Source organism: Thalassophryne amazonica, chromosome 9, assembly GCF_902500255.1.
Source record: "Thalassophryne amazonica chromosome 9, fThaAma1.1, whole genome shotgun sequence".
Classification (NCBI taxonomy): Eukaryota; Metazoa; Chordata; class Actinopteri; order Batrachoidiformes; family Batrachoididae; genus Thalassophryne; species Thalassophryne amazonica.
Window position 1 is genome coordinate 49667240 of NC_047111.1, and position 27317 is coordinate 49694556.

At 41.1% G+C, this 27317-nt stretch overlaps 1 protein-coding gene across 5 annotated transcripts in view; it reads left to right on the top strand.

Moving 5' to 3' along the window:
- Positions 1-19636, top strand: part of gabrg2 (gamma-aminobutyric acid type A receptor subunit gamma2) — a 223839-nt gene extending 204203 nt beyond the window's left edge. For 2 of the 5 annotated variants that reach the window (XM_034178011.1, XM_034178016.1), the window contains exons 9-10: positions 7527-7550; positions 18658-19636. In XM_034178011.1, coding sequence (XP_034033902.1) covers positions 7527-7550; positions 18658-18939 — 306 coding nt within the window. In that variant the 3' untranslated portion in view covers positions 18940-19636. The remainder of the gene's footprint in view (positions 1-7526; positions 7551-18657) is intronic. The other 3 variants (XM_034178012.1, XM_034178014.1, XM_034178015.1) reach the window with 3 other exon arrangements.
- Positions 19637-27317: the final 7681 nt, after the last annotated feature.

The window sequence follows — 27317 nt, forward strand, 5'->3', positions numbered from 1 at the left end:
GTGTAGATATTATGCCATGGAAGATGTAATTAAATTTTGGAGGTGATCTGGACCTGGATTCTGGATCAAGTTTTACTTTGTAGGCTTTTAAGGATTACATCAAAATACTTCACAAATTCTTACCAAATTTGCACCACAGATAGATATTAGGGCATGAAATATTCTGCTTAATTTTGGAGGTGGTCCAGATCTGGATCTGGATTCTGGATCAAGCTTTCACTTTATACACTGAAAAAAGAGAATGTTTGAACCAACTTAATAAAGTGTTACAATTTGTAAAAACCTGAATGAATTAAGTTGTTTGAACTTACGTTTGTAAGTTAGAGTTGATTTAACTTTCAAACTTAAGTTCAGACAACTTAATTCATTCAGGTTTTTACAAATTATAACACTTTTTTTAAGTTGGTTCAAACATTCGCTTTTTTCAGTGTATAGGCTTTGAAGGATTATGTCAAAACTACATACTTCACAGATTCTCACCAAATTTGCACCACAGACAATTAGGGCATGGGAGACTCCACTGAATTTTGGAGGTGATCCAGATCTGGATTGGTGGATGTCAGAAATCTGTAATTGCTCTTGTGTTGCATGTGGTTATATTAATTGAATGTACATTATATCCAACAGCAGCAAGTAACCACCACCCCCCGAAACCCAACATAAACAACAACCAAAAAAAAAAAGAAAAACAACTAAATATAAGGTGTATAACTGATGCAAGACTGGTCCTGAACATGCTTGCAGCAGTGAGTTGTTGCCACTGCTTCCATTAGTCTTTGAAGGAAAATCCCTAAGTAATTCCCTGAATCAGGGGGCCATCCTCTGTAATGGTGCCCCAAGTAAGAAAAATCCCCACACATTTTAGTTAGACACTAATTAGAATTTTACCGTATCATCCATATCAACAATAACAATGTAATTCTCCTCCCATCTATATACTTGCAGCTTCTTGTATCCTGCAGCTCCTCGGTTCTGCCGGTTCTACCTCCGGCCCCTTGCAACGATTCCCATCTCTGTGATTTCTCTCTGGGAGTTACCGGTGGTTTAATCAGATCTGCCATCATCTCCTCCACCGTGTTGTAGATTTTTGCTCCTTCTTCATAAAACACTTTAAGGTGGACTGGATAGAGGGTCCAGAATCACAGGTTTTTGTCCTTCAGGATCCTCCATGCCTCCACATATTCTCTCTTCACAGCCACAACCTTTGGGGGTAATTGTAATCGAGATTTATCCTACTGTTGTTCCATGTGAAGCTTTTCTTCTGCCATCCCAGTCTGAGCACCTTGTCCTTATTGATGGAGGACAAAATTTTTTTTACCAGGATCAATCTGTTCTGGGAGTCTTCTGCTCGGGGAGATGGTAGAGCTCTATGCATCCTCTGTATCTGTAGAATGCTCAGATTCTCACAAACTACCTTCTCCACAAAATGGATCATAGATTGTGATCCTGACTCCACTCTCTCAGGGACCCCATATAGTCTGAGCATCTCTCTACTCGAGTAGGGCCTCCAACAATGTCAGTTTAAGTTGAAGCTTTTCTTGCATTGTTATCATCTCGGCTAATATTTCCTGTCTGTTTTGTAACTTATCTTCATGCCCAGCAACCCTGGTTTCCACTTTGTTAACCCTCATGTTGGTTTTGATCAGCTCTCCTGCGAATATTGTAGTTGTGTTTTGTGTCTTTTCAGAATTCTTTCACCTCTCTCCCTACGCCTCTTAGCTTTTTCAGTATCAACATCAAGTTTGCCAGTTCGTCCTCATTCTCTGTCTCGGCGCCATCATGGGTAGGAGCGCAGCTAGCCCCACGAGAGCTAATATTAGCTTCTTCTGCTAGCTGCATCTCATCCTCTTTCACTTGTTCAGAAGTTTATTACCTCTCCTGTTCTCTCTGGACATCACCTGTGCCCCTTCTCCCTTGTTTTTGTACAGTTCTCTGGTTAGATAATTCACTTTGGGTTAGGTTTAATTAATTCTTATCTAGACCTCTCTCACTAAGTTGCCAACCCCTCTACCCCGGAACCAGAAGTCCAAGTCTTCTTTTTAAGAAAATCCTCCTCTGTACCACTTCATCGTGAAGCTGTATAACTGAGGATATTAAAATGCAAAACATGCATTAATGCACAAATTCTCCTAATCACAGTCACAGAAGCCTAAAACTTTTTCTTGTTTGCCTGGGTGTCTTGGTGGCTTTCATCACTGTTCCCCTTCTAGCACATACAATTTTTGAGAACTGACTATTCCAACTAGATTTACCATAGAGTACCATACTGTTTGTATTTCTTCATAACTGATGTAAATAAAGTTCAAGACATATTCATTGGCTTGGAAATGTTCATGTATCCATCCCCCTAAGTTGTCTGAAGAAAACTGGAAATAAAACTGATTTTTTACAGGTATTATACCAAAGGGGCTGATTACTGATGTAACCCATCACCTTGGCTTTTATATTTTTAATTCATTTATATCAAGTTGTAGAGATTTGCCTTAAGTTTGAGTTTAAGTAAGATATATATATAGAGAGAGAGAGAGAGAGAGAGAGAGAGAGAGAGAGAGAGAGAGAGAGAGAGAGAGAGAGAGAGAGAGAGAGAGAGAGAGAGAGAGAGAGAGAGAGAGAGAGAAGCCTGATATACTTTTTGTATTTGAAATGGCGTAATAAATTAAAATTTGTGAAATACCAAGGGGTCGAATACTTTTTCAATGCACTTTAGCTATACAGCTATGGCATGTTTCAGTGCTCAACTTGAATGGTCTAATATTGTGACTTCAGTACTTTTAGCACTCAAGTCCTCAATTTTACAGCCAGTGATTGAAAACTTATTCTATCACTACTGCTCCCTTGCATGACAGTATTCATCAGAAGAAAACTATGAACTGTAAAGGAATGCCACCCAGGGGCTGCTACCTCAAAGGCTGAAGCAGTCAACTTGAAACACACAGCTGTCATAGTTATAATTTAGACCCATGCCACTTGAAGTGCCACCATCTTTCTCCAAATATATGAATATTTAGGGAGCCCAGAATTTTTATCCTTTGCCTTTTTCCCAACATCAACTAGAATTGCTTTGTGGTTCTGTAGCTTATAATATTTTAATATTTTGAAAAAGATCAAATGATTGGCAATGTTCTTTCAATTCACTTCAATTCACTTAATTTATAGCACCAAATCACAACAAAGCTGCCTCAGGGCACTTCATACAAGTAAGGTCTAACCTTACCTTCCAACCCCCTTCTTTGAATGGAGATCTATAATGGTCAATGAGGCAAAAGGAAGAACTTCATTAAAGGTGCCCTAAATGAAATTCAACATATTGATAATGCACAGGAATTAAGGTTTTCCATCGCAATCATGGTTTTCTGTTAGATGTACTCCAGAAAAGTCAGATATTAAGATCAAAGTGGATGAAAATAAATTAATTAATTAAGTAGGGGGGCAGCACAGTGGCTTATTTGTTAGCACTGTTGCCTCACAGCAAGAAGGCCATGGGATCGATTCCCACTTGTGGCCTTTCTGTGTAGAGTTTGCATATTCTCCCCATGTCTGTGTGGATGCACTCCTGGTGCTCCTGCTTCCTCCCACATCCAAAAGGCATGCAGGCTAGGTGGATTGGAAGCTTTAAATTGCCAGTAGGTGTGTGTGTGTGTGCGGGTGTGAATGTGTTTGTTTGTCTATATGTGACCAAGCGACAGACTGGCATTCTGTCAAGGGTGTACACCACCTCATGCCCTATGACTGCTGGGACAGGCTCCAGCCCTCCGTGACCATTAAGTGGAGTAAGCGGTTGAAGATGAGTGTGTGTATTAAGTTCCGGAGAGGGGTTTCACAGTTTCCCTAAAAGGTGATGTGGGAATTAGGCATGACTGCATATTTAACGAAACTTTCAGCATCATGCCGCAAGCCTAAAAACAATGATTTGGGTGATTAGGTTGACAGGGATTACCAATAATTTTTAGGCTTTTGTTTTCTTTGGTTTGTTTATTTGTTTGTTTGTTTTTTTAGGAGAACAAACTTGGCTGCAACACCTAGTGTCTCCTTGCCCAAATCTTTGTGGAGAAGCGACCAAACTCAGCTGGAGTTAGTGACAATAACATAGTGTCACTAACCCGAACACTGGCAGGGGTCGCATGCCCACAGTGAACAAATGTGACCTACATACACACCGCAGAAAGGCTGAACACATGCTCACATACACATACTACAGACACATGAGTGATGGCAGGAGGGGTCGTGCATAACACTTAGACCACAAACAAACATGGAATACATAAAGTGTACAGGAGGACACAACCAGACTGACAGGTGAGGACACCGAGGTAAAACACGGGGGACAGACCTGCGCACTCACCTAAACATACAACCAGGAGGCAGACAGGTGACAAGATTCACATAAAAGACACAGGAACAACTCAAAAACCTGGCCAATGAGCAAACCCCAACATTGAGACCTGAAAGGTAAACTGCTGAGATCAGCTCCAGGCTCTTCATGACCCTTAACTGAAATAAGCAAGTTTAGAAAATGAAAGATCGGTGGGATGGATGCAGATCAAAGACTTTCTGCAATACTATGATAGATGTATTGGAAAACCTCAGCGATACTTTGTTGTAGAGTGGTAGGTCTACTGAAATATCCATATATTCATTCTTAGACTGTGAGTTTTGCCCTGTAAAATTGTTGACCCAGTAGTGCTCATTAGTCACCACCTAGCTGTAATTTTATTGTATTTTATTTTATTTTTACCAATATTGTTAGACAGCACCTAATTTATATAAACATGTCCAAAACTGCATTTAGAGGCTAAAAATGCCTCTGACCAAGAATGTCGCAGACAGTAATCCACATATGTCGTACTGTTTCCAAATATAGTTAGACCTGTTAAAATTTGGTTTGGTATCTCAGCTGAGTTTTTCATCGTTCTTCACAGGACTTGACAAATTCAGGAAGTACAGTATGCACACACAGATATATGTATCTTCACAAACACGTAAAAATATTAAAATAGTAGGGTATATTCATAAATTACATAAGAAAAAAATCTCACTTTTGTTAATTTGCTAGCCTTTTTACGTTAACTCTTGCTCTTCTTGTTAATGTGCAGTGGGACTTTCCCACATCAGTTCTAGGATCTTGTGTTCACATGCACGACATATTCACATACCATTTGTACAATTTTTAGCACACTGGTTTTGGAAGGTGGACTAGACACTAATAATATCTCATCTTGGGATCACCACTTCTGCCTCTCCCAGGCTCCATCTCTGTCATGTTTCTGCTGAAACATTATGACCCAGCAAAAATGAAATCTAATGATGGCTATTTATTATTGTCCATTTTAAAAATCACTAGGGCTGCAACAACCATATTATCACTAACATTTATGTATTGATTCAGATCTATTATCCCCAACATATTTTCCAATCCTTTGACCGTATGTATTTTTTTAATTTGGGGTGAATGCTAACTATGGACTGGTATACGATTTTGAAGGAAGAATAAACACAGGCAAAAATATTTAGAAAACATTAACATGATTGCATACCTCCATAGGAAGATTGTTTCTGTGTTGAAGTGTGCACTCTGTCTTACCCCATCACTGTCTCTTTCTGTCTGAATAGAATCAGAATGTATTGCCAAGTAAGTTCTCACATACAAGGAATTTGTTCTGGTGTCATTGGTGCATAAACAGCAATAAAAAAGAAATGGAGAATAATACTTCCATAAGAAGTAATTGGTGTGTAAACAATAAAAATAACTGAAAAAATACTTCTGTAAGAAGTTAAGGAGTCAATAGACAAAATGGGCAAAACGATGTTCACTGTCAAATAAATATTACTTAGTGGAATGGGGCTGTGCAAGGCATGCAGATGTACAGTACCTGTCAGTGCAGGGATGATAGCCACAGAATACCCACAGTTTATGATTCTTATGGAAGTTATCCTTTTGATTGTTTTTGCATTGATAACACAGAGTCACAGATTTAAGCCAGAAAATGGATCATTCCAAGCCCATGCTTTGATGACAAAGCAACTTGTAGCCCCCAATGAAAAGAACTGAAGCATTCATGTATAAGTTACACTTATAATCAGGAAAACAAAGTCATGAATATTTATTTGTTATACATCTGACTGAAATCCTTTGTTCTGATTGGCTGATTCACATGTAATAATTGCAATACTTTTCACAATAAATCATCCAGCGTTAACAATAGCCACATTATTGACTGATTCTGCACCATTTCGGGCAACATTATGAGTGATTGCGGACCGATTTTGTCATAATGGGGCAACAATGTTTCGTACATGCACAGGGGTGATGCGTCGCAGACGACATCATGGTGGAGAGCAGAAGGTTTGCGTCCGTGGATACTGATAGGATAAACGCTCTTCTATCCAAGAAAGACAGTGACAGTACTGCGAAAAGTATCAAGAAAAGTTCTGCACTGTTCAAGGAGTTTTTAGTAAAGGATGACAGGAAACATTTGCATGGTGTTTCACCCGACGAGTTCGAGAAGCTTCCCACTGCTGCGCTCTAAGTCTGGCCAGAGGCTGAAACACAGTACCATGAACTTACTACGGTACGGGATATCCAGGTACCTTAAGGATAAGGGTATTGACATTATGGGGAATCCAGAGTTTGAACAGGAAATGACTTAGCAAATTTTTCACACAATTACATACATACATTTACATTTATTAACTACACAGATGTATAATAAAACAAATGGTGACTGGTTTATTGGGCTGCCCTCCAAACCAGTCACTATTTGTATATTGTTAAACTCCAACATAGAAACATCAAGCAGCCTATGTACACTGCAGCAGAAACATCAACAGTTTTGAACCATGGCATATAGTATGTGTACTGTACATTTAGCACTTATAGTCCACAGTGTTAGAAGTGGTTCTGTTGGCCCAAACATTCATAGGGTGAGGCAACCTAGGATATTATTATGCGTATCTGTTTTGGAACAAAATGGATAAGGTGTTCATAAGATATAGTGTTGAAAGAGAAACATGATGGACGGATGGATACACGCACACATATATAGTTGGAGTGTGAATCTGTGTCCCCTATTCAAGTCGATTATCAGGCAGGAGATGAAAATGAAGAAAAATGTCCAACACTGAAATTATAATGTAAGATAAAATGGCTTCTTTACCAAGTTATACTAAAGTCTTTGTTGGCCACTTCTTCACCAGCTTTCAAGAAAATCTCACAAATATACTTTGTTGAATTAGCCACCACTACTGTGAAACAGTCATTCTCACTGGGACTATTTGAAGGATAATGTATGCTTAAAATCTCTCAGTGCTTTGCCTGAGTAGAATGTGAAAAATATCCTACTCGCCTCTCTGTGTCTGAAACATGTATATGCTGTATGTCCTTTCTACTTTGACTTAGTGATTTCCAAGCATTATCTTTGTGTATCTTCTTATTTGTTTACATATGCCCCCTGTTTTTTTGTTTGTTTTTTTTTCCTGTTACTCTCTTCAAATTGCCCATATGCATTGTTTCCTGTCTGGACAAAAAGCTCCTCCGGCTCTTTTCCTCAAAGGTATATTGCCTGTCTGACTGCATGTCTCTGCTGCATTTTGGCTCTCTGAGCCCAAAGCACCTCACTGTCTTTCATCTGTTATACAGCACATTCCTCACTATTTCCCGTATTTATCTGCCTGCATTCTTGCGACATTTCTCCTCAGTTACTAAAAGAGTAACAGAGGTAAAATTAACAAAAAGAAGTGGAAGGAAATTTGCAAATGCACAGTGCGGAGGCAGCCAGCCAGATGTACTTTTGCAGTTCTTTTTTAATTATTATTATTTAATTATTTATTCTTTTTTTTTTTTCAGTCAAACAAATATCCCATGCATTCTGTGTCCAGATGAATGTATCAGTCCTAGGTTATTTCTGGCTCCCTCTGTCCTGTATCACTATTTGTCATTATTGTAACTACAGTGACCTCGTAGCTCCTGCAACAGCTTCCTCATCCTTTCTTTCTTCTGCCCATAAAAAAAAAGAAAAAGAAAAAAGCCCTCTGTGTTTGTTGGGCGCTTCTTCTCAACCTGGCGTTTCCTTACAGGGTCGGCAGAGCTTTAACAGACTGAAACAGACAACCCGTAGCACTGCGTTGAGCCCTAATTAGAGTTTACGGCCCATTGAGAAGATTAGTGTATAATCTTTAAATGCCCAGGAATCGTTTAGGGTGGCTAGGAGCTAGCAAAGGTCTAATTTTAACCTAGCACTCAATTTAAGAACACATGATCCACTTCTCTTCATATAGGTCCACATCAGTTTTGCTCAAGGAGGAATATTTTCTATCCTAAATGCATTTCTTACAAGTTAAAGACTATTACTGAACCACCTTGTAGTACTAGGGCACCCATCCTTATCGGTGCCCTAGTATGTCCAACTATTTTCTTCTCCAAGAGGTTGTCTACTTTCAGCCCGTTAACGCTGCCAATGCCACTGTGTTGTTGTAGTTTTTCTTTTCCTAACACCAGCTTGGCACAGCCCAGCTTGACATGGCAGGACGCTGTTAATGCTCTTTCTGCTTGAGCTTCCACTGTGTTTCCTCCGGTGCAACCTATCCCCTTTGAGAGCAGTCATAACCTTTTTTGGCTAATCCCTTCATTAACACAACACATTGTCCATTAATCATGATTTTTGAAAAATGCACAAACTAACCCGTGTGCTTCCCCCCTTATGGTTATGTGCTGTTTTCAAAGGGAAAGCAGGTTTGTACAGCAGTGCAGGACAAACAAGCGAATGGACACTTCAGTCTTGAGTATTTTGAGTTTGTGTGAGAATGCATGCTGCTTTCAGCAGATGTGTTCAAACCAAAACTGCAGTGACCTATTTTTGCTGTTCATTTATTAATTTCTGCAGCAAGCATGGCCGTGATAGTGTGAATTACAACTATGAATGAAATTACTGTCTGATTAAAGCTTAAATTTCCACCCTATGCAATACACACTATAAATCTTATTTGCTGTGATATTTGATCTTTTTTGTTATATATATTGGATATTAGAAAGACAAAGTAAGTCAGTGGCACTTTCGTGAAGAAGCATTGGGATAAAATTCTTAGAAATTTCTAGTGTGCTCATTTGTCTTTATCCCTTCTTTTTTTTAATGATGAGATTGACACCCAAGTTTATCACTGAGGTCAAAAGACAAGAAACATTTGCAGTTCTGCCGTGTTTAATCTGCCAAACAGCCAGAATTCCAATTTGTGTAAATTTGTCACAGCACTTTGAGATAAAAGCTGATGAAAACAGCCAATTTGATTACTAATTGTGTTCCTTTCAAATGACAGGGGCACACACTTGCTGAATTCAATGTTCTATTTTAAACCAAAACACCTTTTCCCTTCAGCATTGATCACAATTTCAAAAGGACGTTAATTTTAACCCATTTTGTGACAGGCTGAGCCGTGTGCTGCACGTTTTCCAACAGAGGGTCCTCCACAAGCTTTATTGTGCATCAAAGCTAATTACATCAAAGAGTTCATCATAAGATCAGTAAGAATGATCACAATCAAGAATGGTTCACAATCAGGGTTGGAGTCAGTTCAATTCCAGTAATTTACAGTGTTGGTATTTGACCCACTGTCAATTTTGCAGGTTTTTCCACCTACAAAGAATGGAGAGGTCTGTATATTTTATCGTAGGTACACTTCAACGGTGAGAGACAGAATAAAAAACAAATAAAATAATAAAAATCCAGAAAATCACATTGTATGATTTTTAAATAATTAATTAGCATTTTATTGCATGAAATAAGTATTTGATCCCCAAGAAAAAACAGACCTTAACAATTGGTACAGAAATATTTGTCTGCCATTACAGAGGTCAGACGTTTCCTGTAGTTCTTGACCAAGTTTGCACACGCAGCAGGGACTTTGGTCGACTCCTCCATACAGATCTTCTCCAGATATTTCAGGTTTGGAGTTTCAGCTCCCTGCAAAGATTTTCTATTGAGTTCAGGTCTGGAGACTGGCCAGGTCACTCCAGGATCTTGAAATGCTTCTTACGGAGCCCCTCCTTAGTTACCCTGGCTGTGTGTTTTTGGGGTCATTGTCATGCTGGAAGACACAGCCACGACCCATCTTCAATATTTTTACTGAGGGAAGGAGGTTGTTTACCAAAATCTCACAATACATGACCCCATCCATCCTCCCTTCAGTACGGTGCAGTCGTCCTGTCCCCTTTGCAGAAGAGCACCACCAGAGTATAATGTTTCCACACCCATGCTTCACGGTTGGGACGGTTTTCTTGTGGTTGTTCTCATCCTCTAAACACAGCAAGTGGAGTTTATTCCAAAAAGCTCTATTTTGGTCTCATCTGACCACATGAACTTCTCCCATGCCTCCTCTGGATCATCCAGATCATCACTGGTGAACTTCAAACAGGTCTGGACTTGTGCTGGCTTGAACAGGGGGACCTTGCTGCCCTGCAGGATTTTAAACCATGACAGCATCGTGTCTTACTAATGTAATCTTTGTGACTGTGGTCCCAGCTCTCTTCAGCTCATTGACCAGGTTCTCCTGTGTTGTTCTGAGCTTTCTCAGAATCATCCTTACCCCACAAAGTGAGATCTTGCATGGAATTCCAAACCGAGGGAGATTGACAATCATCTTGTGTTTCTCCACCCATCCATCCATCCATCCATCCATCCATTTTCGTCTGCTTTACCCGGAGTCGGGTCGGGGGGCAGCAGCTCAAGCAAAGCCGCCCAGACCTCCTGATCCACATACACCTCCCCCAGCTCCTTCGGGGAAACCCAAGGCGTTCCCAAGCCAGCTGAGAGACATTGTCTCTCCAGCTTTTCCTGGGTCTGCCCCAGGGCCTCCTCCCAATGGGATGTAGCCGGAATACCTCTCCAGCGAGGGGTCCAGGGGGCATCCAGAAAAGATGCCCGAGCCCCCTCAGCTTTCGATGTGGAGGAGCAGCGGCTCGGCTCAGAGCCCCTCCCGAGTGACCGAGCACCTCACCCTATTTCTAAGGGAGCGCTCAGCCACCCTGCGGAGGAAACTCATCTTGGCTGCTTGTACTCGCAATCTCATTCTTTCGGTCATGAGCCAAATCTCATGACCACAGGTAAGGGTCGGAATGTAGATCAATCGGTAAATCAAGAGCTTTGCTCCCCTGCTCAGCTCTCTCTTCACCACGATGGTCCAATACAGTGACCGCATCATTGCAGATGCTGCACCGATCCGTCTGTTGATCTCACGCTCCATCCGTCCCTCGCTCGTGAACAAGACCCCGAGATACTTAAACTCCTCCACTTGAGGCAGGGACACTCCACCAAATTGAAGAGGGCAAGGCACCTTTTTTCGGTCAAGAACTATGGCCTCGGATTTGGAGGTGCTGATTTTCATCCTGGATGTTTCACACTTTGCTGCAAACCACCCCAGTGCACGCTGAAGGTCCTGATTTGAAGAAGCCAACAGAACCACATCTTCGGCAAACAGCAGAGATGAGATTCTGTGGGTCCCAAACCGGATCCCCTCTACACCCTGGCTGCACCTAGAAATTCTGTCCATAAAGGTAATGAACAGAACCGGTGACCAAGGACAGCCCTGGCGGAGGCCAACGTGCACTGGAAACAGGTTTGACTTGCAATGCGAATCAAGGTCCTGCTGCGGTCATACAGGGACTGGATAGCCCTTAGAAAAGGACCCTGTACTCCCGGAGCACCCCCCACAGGGTGTCCCAAGGGACATGGTCAAACGCCTTCACCAGATCCACAAAGCACGTGTGGACTGGTTGGGCAAACTCCCATGAACCCTCGAGCACCCAATGGAGGGTGTTGAGCTGGTCCAGTGTGCCACGACCAGGACGAAAACCACACTGCTCCTCCTGAATCCAAGGTTCGACTATCGGTAGAATTGTCCTCTCCAGTACTCCAAAATAGACCTTACCGGGAAGGCTGAGGAGTGTGATCCCCCTATAGTTGGAACACACTCCCCAGCCCCCCTTCTTAAACAGAGGGACCAACACCCCGGTCTGCCAATCCAGAGGCACTGTCGACCGTCACGCGATGTTGCAGAGGCGTGTCAACCAAGACAGTCTCGCAAAATCCAGGGACTTAAGGTACTCAGGACAGATTTCATCCACCCCAGGAGCCTTGCCACCGAGGAGCTTTCTGACCACCTTGATGACTTCGGCCTAGGTGATGGATGAGTCCACCTCTGAGTCCCCAGTCTCTGCTTCCTCTTAGAAAAATGTGATGATGGGATTGAGGAGATCCTCGAAGTACTCCTTCCACTGCCCGAAAACATACCCAGTCAGGGTCAACAGCTTCCCACCCGCACCATAGACAGTGCCATTGGAGAGCTGCTTCCATTTCCTGAAGCGTCAGACGGTTTGCCAGAATTTCTTCGAGGGCGACTGATAGTCCTCCTCCATGGCCTACCCGAACTCCTCCCAGACCCAAGTTTTTGCCTCTGCAACCGCACGGGCTGCAGCATTCTTGGCCTGCCGGTACCTGTCAACTGCCTCCAGGGTCCCACTTACCAACAAAGACAAGTAGGACTCTTTCAGCTTGACAGCATCCCTTACTTCCGGCATCCATCAATGGGTTCGGGGATTGCCACCGCGACAGGCACCAGAGACCTTGCGACAACAGCTACGAGCAGCCACATCAACAATGGAGGTGGGTGGAGTACATGGTCCACTCAGACTCCATGTCTCCACCCCCCCCCCGGAGGGGGGAGTTGAAGACCTCACTGACACAGGTTTCCGCCAGTTGTTCCCAGCAGACCCTCACAATACGTTTGGGCATGCCAGGTCTGACCGGCTTCCTCCCCTCCCAGCGGATCCAACTGACCACCAGGTGGTGATCGGTCGACAGCTCAGCCCCTCTCTTCACCCAAGTGTCCGAGACACGTGGCCGAAGGTCAGATGATACAACTACATAGTCGATCATCGACCTCCGGCTCAGGGTGTCCTGGTGCCACATGCACTTATGGACACGCTTGTGCATGAACACGGTGTTCGTGATGGACATTCCCCCTTGAAATGCCACCTTATTGTGGTGCTGGAGTTTGCGTACCGAGATGATCCTAGGAGCTATGTTGTCAGGGGCTTTGTGCCCCTGGTAGGGTCTCCTAAGGCAAACAAGTCATAGGTGATGGGTCAGACTAAGGGCAGTTCAGAAGCTCCCATGACCAGTACAAAATCAAGGATCAAGATATTGCCCGGAATGGCGGAGCCGGGGCACCACCCTGGAGCCAGGCCTGGGGTTGGGGCTCACGTGCGAGCACCTGGTGGTCAGGCCTTAGCCCACGGGGCATTGCTGGGCTCAGCCCGAAAGAGCGATGCGGGCCCGCCCTCCTGTGGGTTCACCACCTGCAAGGGGCCATGGGGGTCACGTGCAGAGAAGATTGGGTGGCAGTCGAGGGCAGGTGGCCTGGCGGCCTGGTCCGCGCTCACAGCCCCTGGCTGTTGGGACGTGGAACGTCACCTCGCTGGGGGGGAAGGGCCTGAGCTTGTGCGGGAGGTTGAGAGATACCGACTAGAGATAGTCGAGCTCACCTCCATGCACAGCTTGGGCTCTGGATGCTCCACTTTTGTGGCGTTGCCCATGGGGAGAGGCGGAGAGCTGGGGTAACATTGCTTATTGCTCCCCAGCTCAGTCGCCATATGTTGGAGTTCTCCCTGGTGAACGAAAGAGTCGCGTCCCTACACCTTCAGGTCAAGGACAGGTCTCTCACTGTTGTCTCGGCCTACGGACCGAGCGGCAATGCAGTGTACCCGACCTTGGAGTCCCTGGGAGGGGTACTAGATAGTGCTCAGACTGGGAACTCCATTGTTCTCCTGGGGGATTTCAACACCCACGTGGGCTGCGACAGTGAGACCTGGAGGGTGGTGATCGGTAAACACGGCCTCCCCGATCTAAACCCAAGTGGTGTTCAGTTGTTGAACTTCTGTGTTAGTCATCTTGTGTTTCTTCCACTTTCTAATAAATAATCATAACCGTTGTTGTCTTCTCACCAAGCTTCTTGCCTGTTGTCCTGTAGCCCATCCCAGCCTTGTGCAGGTCTACTGTTTTGTCCTTGATGTCCGTAGACAGCTCTTTGGTCTTGGCAATGGTGGATAGGTTGGAGTGTGATTGATTGAGTGTTTGCTCAGGTCTTTTATACAGGTAACAAGTTCAAACAGGTGCAATTAATACAGGTAAAGAGTGCACAATAGGAGGGCTTCTTAAAGAAAAATTAACAGGTCTGTGAGAGCCAGAATTCTTGCTAGTTGGTAGGGGATCAAATACTTATTTCATGCAATAAAATGCAAATTAATTATTTTTAAATCATACTATGTGATTTTCTGGATTTTTTTATTTTTTATTTTTTGGGTCTCACAGTTGAAGTGTGCCTATGATAAAAATTACAGACCTATCCATTCTTTGTAGGTGGGAAAACCTGCAAAATTCACAGTGGATCAAATACTTATTTACCCCACTGTATATCTCGTGTCAGTTTTGCTTCCATAGGGTGGTTTGCCATTGCCGATTTTTGGCCCCAATTTCCTAAAGTAACAGCATCATGAATAAATAGATGGCATCATATGAGATAGATTGTACTTCTGCATATTTGGTTGTTCCTCAAGGTGTGTTTATCATAACATTTTAAATAACTTTAGTACACTGTATGTACTATCCATTGTACATGATGGCATTACATATATGCAGCACATAGTACATCATCTGTGATAGTGAGCACTTCTCCTTTGCCGATATAATCCACCCCACCTCACAAGCGTGGCATATCATTTTGCTGATTAGACAGCATGATTATTACCCAGGTGTGCCTTAGGCTGGCCACAATAAAAGGCCACTCTAAAATGGGCAGTTTTATGACACAGCACAATGCCACAGATGTCTCAGGTTTTGAGGGAGCGTGCATTTGGCATACTGACTGCAGGAATGTCCACCAGAGCTGTTGCCTGTGAATTGAATGTTCATTTCTCTACCATAAGCCATCTCCAAAGGTGCTTTAGAGAATTCGGCAGGGCATCCAACCAGCCTCACAACCACAGACACCAGCATGTTCACCTCCAAGATTGTCTGAAACCAGCCACCCGGACACCCTGACAGCTGCTGCAACAGTTGGCTTGCAGAACCAAAGAATTTCTGCACAAACCGTCAGAAACCATCTCAGGGAAGCTCCTCTGCATGCTTATTATCTTCACTGGGGTCTCGACCTGACTGCAGTTCGCCATCATTCGCCCCCCCCCCCCCCCCCCCCAATAAAGCAAAACTGCACATTTCGGAGTGGCCTTGTATTGTGGTCAGCCTTAAGGGCCCTTAGTCCCCTAGTTGCTCCCGGTGTGTAGTGGGTGCCTTGCATGGCAGCAGCCTGACATCGTTGTGAATGTGAAACATTGATGTGTAAAGCGCTTTGAGCGTCTGATGCGGATGGAAAAGTGCTATATAAATGCAGTCCATTTACCATTCACCCCTGTGCAATAATCATGCTGCCTAATCAGCATCTTGATATGTCACACCTGTGAGGTGGGATGGATTATCACGGCAAAGGAGAAGTGCTCACTAACACAGATTTAGACAGATTTGTGAACAATATTTGAGAAAAATAGGTCTTTTGTGTATATAGAAAATGCTTTAGGTCTTTGAGCTCATGAAAAATGGGAGGAAAAACAAAAGTGTTGCATTTATAATTTTTTTTCAGTGTATATATTAATCGGATGGCTAATTTACGTAGTGAATGCTATGATTACCCTGCGATAAGTATACCAGTGACTAGCTGCAATTTACTGTCAACATACAATCACTGAAATATAACTGCTAGGACAACTAGATGCAGACTAATTCTGTGATCAGTGGTTTTGACTGTCACTCCAGTTCCACAGAATGTGTAATTAATGACATTACTGAACTGCAAATAGTATTGCCTTTTTGTGTTTCATGGGCCTGTACACAGCATCATTAAATAGAAGCTTTTTCAAATTATATTTAATTCTGCATCAAGGCAGTTTAACAACATTCCTATTGACGGTTTATTGTTTTGGTATAATACATTTTATTTTGGTACAAGAATATGGGCAGCACGGTGGATTAGTGGTTAATACTAATGCATCACAGCAAGAAGATCATGGAATCGATATCCACCTGGGGCCTTTCTGTGTGGAGATTGCATATTCTCCCCATGTTTGTATGAGTTCTCTCCGAGTGCTCCGGCTTCCTCCCACATCCAAAGGACATGCAGGTTAGGTGGATTGGAAACTTTAAATTGTCCGTAGGTGTGTGGGCGGGTGTGAGAGTGTTTGTCTATATGTGGCCCTGCGACAAACTGGCGTCTTGTCCAGGGTGTACCCTGCCTCACGGCCTATGACTGCTGGGATATGCTCCAGCTCCCCCCCCCCCCCCCCCCCCATGACCCTTAATAGGGTAGCGCAGTTTCATTTGTACCCCTGCATGATATGGTGGGATTTGGCCACTTCTGGAGACCGTCTCTCTTTGTGCAATACGAACACTACATACCTTCATACGGATAAATGGTGTACTGTTTTCTTTTTGGCTGCAGTTGTGGAAAGTTTAGCTTTTTTCTATTCCCAGTGGAGAAGGAAAGACAAGGCAAATGGGAGAGGTTATGTTGGTAAGTGTTAGCCTACACAGCTAACCAGAGTAGCTGCGTTCTCTCGCCTGCACAACCACCTTGGCATGTTTGAGCTCCGGGACATAAACAAACCGTAACACATGTCCACTTTCCACCGCATCATTGCTTTGTCTTTGCTTTTTCATTTTGCAGTTTACAAATTGCTGTGTAATTTGCCCAATTACTCAAAGAGGGCTGTCCCCAGATGTAAGATTATTGTGTCATATGTGTCATATTTTAACCCTTTAGTGCCCGCCCTCAAATGAGACTGCGCTGCCCAATTGGAGTAAGCAGGTATAGAAAATGGATGGAAGGATGGATGGGACAAGACTGTGAAGGGTGTTGCATTGGTTTTATTCACTCCATTGTAAATCTGATGCATACGAGGTCTGTAAGAAAAGTATCCGACCTTATTTTTTTATTTCAAAAACCTGATGGATTTGAATCGAGCGTGCTTGCATGAGCCAACCTTGAACCTTCGTGCTCATGCGTGAATTTTTTCACGCCTGTCGATTGCGTCAGTTGCTGGCAAGCAGCATTTGTGTGAGGTCATGTGTTGTGCTCTCTGTGGTTTTTCATTGCAAGGAAAATCACGGAACGACTGAAGCAGCGCTACTGGATCAAATTTTGCCAGAAACTGGGCGACTTCCAGGTGGAAACCATTCGGAAGATTCAGACGGCTTTCGGTGGCTTTTCAGTCGTGTGACTATCCGAGAAATTGTGGAAGAGGTGGGCATCATTTTTCGGACTCCAGCATGTCCTGTGAGACTTCAACACAAAGGTGGTTTCGCTCTGCTGTCAGCAGCTTCGGCACGAATTTCACCACCACTCTTTTCATGGCCAAATCTTCTGTCACAGTGGAATGTGCAGAAAAAGTGTTGATGTCCACCTCTTCCACAATTTCTCGGATAGTCACACGATGGTCCCGCATCACCACAGCGTTCACTTTGGCAATGACCTGGTCATTTTGGCATGTTGATGGCCGACCGGAGCGTGGCTCGCTCTCCACCATTGTGTGGGCATCTTTAAACCGGTTGTACTGCTCCTTAATCTGTGTGATGCCCATAGCATTGTCACCAAAAGTCGTCTGAATCTTCCGAATGGTTTCCACCTGGCTGTCACCTAGTTTCTGGCAAAATTTGATGCAGTAGCGCTGCTCCAGTTGTTCTGTCATTTTCCTTGCAATGAGAAACCACAGAGAGCACTACACACAACCTCACACAAATGCTGCTTGCCAGCAAATGACGCAATTGACAGGCGTGACAAAATTCACGCATGCGCACGAAGGTTCAAGGTTGGCTCATGCAAGCACACTTGATTCAAATCCATCAGGTTTTTGCAAAAAAAAAAATAAGGTCGGATACTTTTCTAACAGACCTCGTATTTTGTGACTTTGACTAGAATAACAGATATTAATATTTACGAGGAGGAATACCAAGTTGCTAATTATTATTCCATGCAGCCTGTTGAAATTCTGGTTATATGTGTTTTTTAAACGTCTCTGAATGTGACAACTCTAAATCACATCATCTGAACATCAAACTTGCAATGAGAGATTTCTCAATTAAAACAGATAAATTGTCAATGGAAAGCTGAAAACAAAAAATACCCATTTTCAAATTTGTATTTATAAAAAAGTCTTACATTCCAATCATGCTTTTGTTTGTGCTTGAAAATGACCTCAACCCTGTCTGCACTTTTGTTGTAGAATCAAAATGTTATCACTTTTAGCAACTGCTTACATGATTAGTAGCAAAGAACTGCTAAAACAAAGTAATGTGCACCACTCTCATAAGAAAAATAACTATCAGCTGTACCTCAAATGGAGCTCATGGAGGACCCCTTGTCACTATAAACCTCACTGATTAAAACCACAGGTGGTCATCATTGCCACTTTTTGTATGTTCTTGACATTAAAAGGGTTTATTGGCAATTTGAAGGTAAAAATTACTTTTTTCTGACTCATGACAAAAAAAAAAACTGTAGCTTTAATTTGCTTCCCATTATAGTGCTCTAGACGCTAACTGTGTCATTTTGTCCTGTTAAAAGCAGACACCCACGGTAGACATCCGCCCTCGCTCAGCCACAGCCATTCAGATGAACAACGCCACGCACATGCAGGAGCGAGACGAGGAGTACGGCTACGAATGTCTGGACGGAAAGGACTGCACCAGTTTCTTCTGTTGTTTTGAAGACTGCCGCTCAGGAGCATGGCGGCACGGCAGGTTGCACATCCGCATCGCCAAGATTGACTCATATGCACGTATCTTCTTCCCTACTGCGTTTGGCCTCTTCAACCTGGTCTACTGGGTCTCCTATCTGTATCTCTAGGCCTGGTTGGGTAACCCAGCCTTATTGTCCACTTCATTATGTTCTACGCATGCTCTGCACCGGTGAGGGACATTTCCAAGGCAGGACCAACTGAAATACCCCAATTTTAAGTATTTACAATATATTAGTTCTTTTTTTTTTTCTTTCCAGCATTAATGTTCTTATTGGATAACATGAGTGACTTTGCAATTGCTGTAGCATCAAATTTAACTGGTATCAGGAGGTTTTAATGTTTTTTGAAAGCACTGAAAAATCTAAATGGTTATTCAAAGATTTTTATATACAGTATATAGCTTGATATTTGGCACATTGAATGGAATTTGCCTTTAATTTCTGCTTCATGTATTTTACTTTCACAAAAATGCATTCATGTTAATATAGTAAATATATTATAAACCACATTCATTAAAACTTCTGATTGACATTATCTCGTTTTTTTTTTTTTTTCATAAAGTACCTACACAAAATCTGAAGCACTTTAATAGAGCTATGTTTGTTAAACTGAGATCCATTTTAGGTAGGTTTTATTCAGTAAAATATTTATTTAACAGGTTGTCACCATTAAATATTGCATTCTTTTTATGTGCGGTCAGAGAGAGAGAACCAATGTTTATGGACAATGCTTAACTGTACAGACGATGTATATATTTTAGCATTACATAGTGGTTTACATTTATTGCATGCACCTTTCAGGCCAGAATATCTGCATTTTATGCTCTTCTGTTTTTGGCTGTGGAGAAAAAAAAAAAAATCAGTATTGTTGGTTACCATTCAGGATTTAACTATATTTTTTGTAGGAAAATTGGAATATTCTATTCTAAAAAGTGTGCCCACTTTTATTCATTTAATTTATGAATCAACTTTACATACCACTGGGATTTTAGCCCAGAATTTCAGGGCAGATGACCATTTAATCATTTTTCTGTCAGCCATTAACATAAGCTATACACTGACCTCTCATCATGTCTGTCTGGTATTTAAAAGATTTTTTTTTTTTTTTTTAATGATGGGAAATTACTCATTCATTCTCTAAAATGTATTCATTAATTTGTCTGAGTGATACTGTTTGGCCTCACTCTTACCACAGAAGTTCAGGTGAAACTGAAAATCAGTTAGGACCCTGGTGTTACGATCTATAGTGCACATTTTTGTCTAAAGTGTATCGTGCAAGTGTTGCTTACACTCATGTAATTTAATTTAGTCTCATAATTAACCATGGGTGTGTTCAGAATGTCATGTATCTTACCTTATGAGCTGACCTCACTGGATCCTGGCACACTACTATTTAGATGGTGGATTCAAATGAGAGGTTTTCTGGCAAGGGAAAAGATGAGTGCATAAAGCATCAAGCAATCATTTACAGGAGCAGCCACCACTGTTCTATCAAGCAGTAAGATAAACTTTCATAGTTTTACTTTAAGACTTACTTTTATTATTTTTTAATCAATTTTATTGTTTGATGCACTAATAAGCATCCCTATGTGTACAAGTAGAGTGTATGTGTTTCATGAACCCTCGTATGTAAGTTGTATCTGAATATTAGAAACATTCACATGCACACACATTCGGGATCCAACAGTACACTTCCTACACACTTCAGTACAAATCAGTGTCAAGGTCACAGTACAGTTTAAATCATGGCACGTTCCTCTTAGGGTTCCTCAAACAGATATAGAACAAAAGACCTCCATAAAATTAAAAATATGGACTAATATCACTTGAAATGTTCAACAGTTGGCTTTAAAATCTAGTTTCCACATCCCAAATATTCTGTCCGAAGTTTTTACATTGCAGATTCTCATTAAAAACAACCCCAAGTGTGATAATATAATTCATAGTCAATGCTGCTAACCTCACTTTTATTCAATCTACGCAGCCCAAAAACTGTGTAAGGTTTTTTGTTTATCTACTGTGGAGCTCAGTTGTGTTGTGCACCTGACCACACTGTATATTAAGACTTTTTTTTTCCAACTACACTCACATTTCAAAGTTTGGCATGTAGAGAAAATTTTCTGGGTTCTTTCTGTGTGGAGTTTGCTCTGGCTTTGGCTTCCTTCCATATCCAAAGATATGCAGGTTAGGTGGGTTGGAAACTTTAAATTGTCCATGGGTGTGTATGTGTTTGTTTGTCTATATGTGGCCCTGCGACAAACTGGTGTCCCGTCCAGGGTGTACCCCACCTCATGCCCTATGACTGCTGTTATAGGCTCCAGCCCCCTATGAGCCTTAGAGTGAGTTGCTGCAGATGAGTGTCTGTATATTGCAAAAATACACTGTGAGGACAACAGCCAAATATAATCAAATGTATTCTTTTATTTCTTGACAAATTATTCTGAATAAGTGCAATATATTTGAAGATAAGTAATTATTATACTTTATATATAACTTTATTTAGCACAAATCAAGTTTATTTTACCTAATTAAAATATCATTTACACTTGAATTGAAATAACAATTTAAATATCATTGATGGTTGAACTGAATTTGATTAAGGTCATCAGGTTCCTGAAATTGTTGGAAAACTTTACAGGTTGTGCAGTGCAAGTCCCTGTCAAATACATGTTCATTAAAAAAGTACACTCGACTTTTTTCTAGAAATGAAGAGTTCAGGCGCAAAACCCCGTAAATGCCACACCCACAGAAAATGAGACAGCCATTGCAAGTGAAAGCTTACCGAGGCTCGTATCTGATAACAAAATCAATTCTGCTGCAACACCCCATAAATCCTATGGTAAATGCAAGTCAAGATGCGGCTTGTATGCAGAACCTTGTAAGCGCCATCCCAGTTTGTGTGCAAGACCACATAGTGAACAGTGCACTACTCACCAGTGTTGCCACAGCTACTTTGAAAAAGTAATCCAATTACTGATTACTGATTACTTCTTGAAAAAGTAACTTAGTTACTTTACTGATTACTCAATTGTAAAAGTAACTAAGTTAGATTACTAGTTACTTTTTTAGTTACTTTCCCCAGCTGCCGACAACAACCCACGTCAACATGACAATGATACCTGTTTTGCCAAAACTCACTTTATAGTCACCCTTTCTTGACTTCAATGAAAATAAATACTTGTTTTATAAAAAGTAAAATAAAGACCTCTTTCTTGACCTCATATTTAACTGTTGACAGCACTGTAACAGTAAAACTTGCCATTTCTAACCTACATTGTTTATAAATGTAACTATTAAATTCTAACATTTAAATTCTCTCTAAACATTTTACTTGTCGAAATTATTATTATTTTAAGCAATATTAGTAGTTGTAGTAAAAAACGGCTTCAAAACTGGACCTTTAATCTAGGGGTGTTGTGGGGGGGGCACATCATTGCTCCATGCCCCCATTCCATCTGGATTCGCCCCTGCTTTGGCGTTTGAGCACCAGTGATGCCGGTAATGTGTTACTTAGTAACGCGTTACTCTAATCTGATCACTTTTTTTAGTAACGAGTAATCTAACGTGTTAATCTTTCCAAATCAGTAATCAGACTAAAGTTACTTCTCCAAGTCACTGTGCGTTACTATTATTTTTGCATTGTGGGTCGATAACAGCATTAAACTTGGTCCGTGGGAAGGAGGTCGGGGTTCGACTGAACTGCCCACTTTAAACGAGCTGTGAGCTTTTCAGCCGCGGTTTTCTACAGCAGCTACAACTCGTCCGCACCTCTTAAAGCGCAGTGATAACAGCACACCTGCACTGAGATTTACAAAGACATTTTTATGCTTTTTTTTCTCATTTTTTTAGAATTCTGAGCTGAGCCGCTCTGTATCTGCTGCTAAAAACAGCTGATCCTCCGCAACACATCAACAACTAACACTATTTTCCACTCAAATGCACTTAAACTCTCTTTCTGAGGACCACATGATGTGAAAACGCAATAAAACTTTCTTACCTGTAAATCTGGTCATGTTTTCTGCATAAATAAATGTTATCCATTCTTTGTGCTCAGACGCCAAAGCAGGGGCGAATCCAGATGGAATGGGGGCGTGGGGCAAGGATGTGCCCCCCCATAACACCCCTAGATTAAAGGTCCAGTTTTGAAGCCATTTTTGTTTACTACAACTACTAATACTACTTATAATAATAATTTGGACAAGTAAAATGTTTAGAGAGAATTTAAATGTTAGAAAAATGTTAGAAAGAATTCAATAGTTACATTTATAAACAATGTAGGTTAGAAATGGCACGTTTTACTGTTAAAGTGCTGTCAACAGTTAAATATGAGGTCAAGAAAGACGTCTTTATTTTACTTTTTATAAAACAAGTATTTATTTTCATTGAAGTCAAGAAAGGGTGACTATAAAGTGAGTTTTGGCAAAACAGGTATCATTGTCATGTTGAGGTGGCAGAGGGTTGTTGTCAGCAGCTGGGAAAAGTAACTAAAAAAGTAACTAGTAATCTAACTTAGTTACTTTTCCAATTGAGTAATCAGTAAAGTAACTAAGTTACTTTTTCAAGGAGTAATCAGTAATCAGTAATTGGATTACTTTTTAAAAGTAACTGTGGCAACACTGTTGAGCACAAAGAATGGATAACATTTATTTATGCAGAAAACATGACCAGATTTACAGGTAAGAAAGTTTTATTGCGTTTTCACATCATGTGGTCCTCAGAAAGAGAGTTTAGGTGCATTTGAGTGGAAAATAGTGTTACTTGTTGACATGTCGCGGAGGATCAGCTGTTTTTAACGAGACAATACGGAGAAGCTCAGCTCAGAATTCTAAATAAAGGAGGGAAAAAAGTATAAAAATGTCTTTGTAAAGCTCAGTGCAGGTGTGCTGATCATCGCGCATTAAGAGGTGAGGACGAGTCGAGCAGCTGCAAAAAAACGTGGATGAAAAGCTCACAGCTTGCTGAAAGTGGGCAGTTCAGTCGAACCCCAACCCCCTGCCCACAGACCAAGTTTAATGCTGCTATCGACCCACAATGAAAAATAATAGTAACGCACAGTGACATGGAGAAGTAACTTTAATCTGATTACTGATTTGGAAAGATTAACACGTTAGATTACTCGTTACTAAAAAAAGTGGTCAGATTAGAGTAACGCGTTATCACTGCTACTCACTGGCATGTATCTCAGTCACGTAACGCAAAGATTGCGGTGCCCACGAGAGCTTCTTTAATGCTGCCTTTACAGATAACGACGGCATGTCAAGAATGCCATGAAGTATACACTCTTGGCTGCTGATCACAAATGTGATGATTTGAAGCAGAGACATCAGGTGTCCTCAGGAACTGCTGCAACCTGTTACCAGGCCTTATGATTAATGTAACGTGTTGGTGGAGCATTATCAGGAACCATTACGCACGGTCAAGAATAATGTTCTGTTAAGTTCTGACACGTTGTGTATGAGGCACACACATCCATACACATCCATATTCACACACATCCATATTCATCCATCAGCTGATGAACAATTCAGATCATTCCAGTCTGCTCCTTTAAATCCACACCAGAAGAACTTTGTGACTACATGCTTAGTTGGGATCTGTGTCATGGAGTGGCGCAGAGAGGACGAGGAGACGGAGAGAGCCAGATGTGTGGCTTCACATGGCTCTCATCTTGCTCATTTTCCCAAACATCAGGCGCAGCAGCAGGTGGAACACCTGCAGGAGCATGCTGAGGAGCACTGAAATTAAACTTTTAGTCGAATTGGCATCACTGTCCTTCAGCATACTGCAGCAATGAAACTGAATGCGGAGCAGCAGGGTTTAATTGTGTGCACGTCAGAGAAGCGCGCTGTCACGCTCTATTAAGGATCACCACTAATCAAGATGGATCAACACACTCAATTGCGACCTCCACGACATGAAGTGAAATGAGGGTGGTGCATGACATTCGTGGAAGATTTTTTTTGACAGCAAAAAACATGCTCCACAAAAATCACGCACCAACATGCACTATTAAGAAACCTATTCAGATGCATTAAGTCACATTAAGAATGTCAGGAATGTGCCAAGAATGATGCAAATATGACATTCATAACGCGTACTGCCAATGAGTAAATGCAGCATTAGCGTACATTAAAGTGATGGACTTACTGAGTTTTGCAAACTGAAGGTGGAGATACCAGGTTTTGCAGCCAAATCTATTAAAGGTTGCTAATTAACACATTTCTGAATAAAGGTTGATTTTTGAGATCCTGCTATTTTGTGGCGTGCACCTTAGCCATTTCATAACAAGAAAGAATGATTCATGGAGATGTACAACTTCCATCAGGTAAATATCCTTATTTAAAACAAGAGTGGTCTGGTGGAGATACAGGGTTTTGTGCCTGAACTCTTCAAATATTAAAATATTTCTGGTGACTCATCCTGCAATCATGGGCATATGTAATGAATCCAACCAAATGTGATGTGGGCGGTCATCTAACCTTTCTAGTCATCTAAAATCATCCATTTTCATTACTGCATTGGTAGCACTAGCTGGTGGAGAAATATCGTGTGTCATAAGTGTACGGCTGGATGTAAGCTGACATTGCTGCTAAAATGACTGAATTTGTTCAGATGAAGAAGACTGATCCACTAATGGTGATGGAAGTGTGGGTAGAGGAAAGTAAAGATGAATATATTTCTCTATTCCTGCTAAATCCTACTAACTTCCAGTTGAATCAGCTCCGATGTGAACTCCAGTGAGAAATCTCACTTCATCACTAAATACTTCAAATCACAGAGGCTAAATGACTTTTGATGGAAATACTTTTTTTTATATAAAAAAAAAATACAAAAATATGTGGTCGTTATGGGATGTCCCCCCACAAAAGAAAAAAATCTGCCATTTTTACAGGGTTGCTGGCAAATGCTGCCAATGTAACCAAACTTTCAATACTTTGAGAAATATTAATATCTTAGTTGTCTTGTTATTGTTGTCTTGTGTTAGCCCATAATGAACATTCTTTCAATCAATATCACCATCTTAACAGGTTCCAAATTTTAGGTTTATTCTTCAACGGTGAAGCAAAACTTTTGTGTATATTTGTATCAATGACTTTGTGATACAGCTGTGTACAAAGTATTTTAAAACCCCTGTATTAGAAAACAGTTCATTCTGTGATGTTCTTTTAATATAACTTGTTGAAAAAAATACAATTATCAAAAATGAGTGCTCCATCATGGTGTACATTAATATCACCTGGGATGCTCAAGCAAACACACTCGAAATGCATAAGATCTCATTGTTGAAAGCGGTTCACTGGTGAGCAGGGCAGAATTTCTTGAATGTTTATTATTATTTCATTTTTTTTTCACAGTTTCAAATGTTCACATTTGAGTCTGTAGAGTTGTGTGAAAAGTGCAGAACAAAGAAAAAACTTCTGAATAAAATGTAAAGTTTGCAGTTTTGATAGGCAGTTATATGCAAAAAAAAAAATGCTGACAGCCTGATTTCTCACAATTAACATGTAAATCACATTGCTTATATACATATATTGTTAAATGAAAAAACCCACTTGATCTGCCTTTGAGGTATCATAAAGGGTATATAATTTGTAATTTCAGCATTGCTATTATATATCATATTACACTTACTGTAATATACTGAATTGAACTGGAAGGTATATATATTTATTCAGTCATTCATATGTACTGTATTTATTTATTTTAATATAATGTATTTTGTGTTCATTTACCCCAGAATGTGTCAATGGCTTACTTATCTTGTGTTTTCTATGTTGTGATTGACGTACAATATTCTCACAAAAGCCTGTCAAGCTATTCTATCTGTTGAGTAAGTGAGTTGCAATGTTACTTCTTGTGCAGCTTCTCAGTGCTATATTTCAATATTGTCTGGGGTGAGAGGGACAGACTGTTGCTAAGCAACAAGAAGGAGTACATGGGTTGTCTTTGTGACAATTACCATATTTTCTGGAGTATACGTTTTACTAGCTTGGGAGGTCCTACGACATACTCTGGTGCGACCTAGACTGTAAAATCACACATTTATTATTAATAATACTTACACACACTCATCTTCAACTGCTTATCCAAGATCAAGCTGCGGGATTAGTCTTACAATTTTTAAAAAATGATTAGTTATATCAAACATTCCTGGAAATCAAAACACTCATCAAAATCAATAATAATAAAATAATAATTGCCAATAATAAAAAGTAGAACACAACAATCCACAAAATTATTAAATTAAAGAACTGCTAATACAGAAACAAATGTGCAACTTATACATCAGTGCAACTTGTATATGTTTTTTTTCTCTCTCTCTCTCTCTCTCTCTCTCTCTTCAAAAGGTATTTTTTTAACAGGTGCAACTTATACTCTGGTTTGACTTGTACTCCAGAAAATATGGTAATTATTTCCTCTTTTTCCACTGTCCCAATGGATTTCACAGGGTTTGATATTTATCATCATTTAAAAAAGCATCAGTG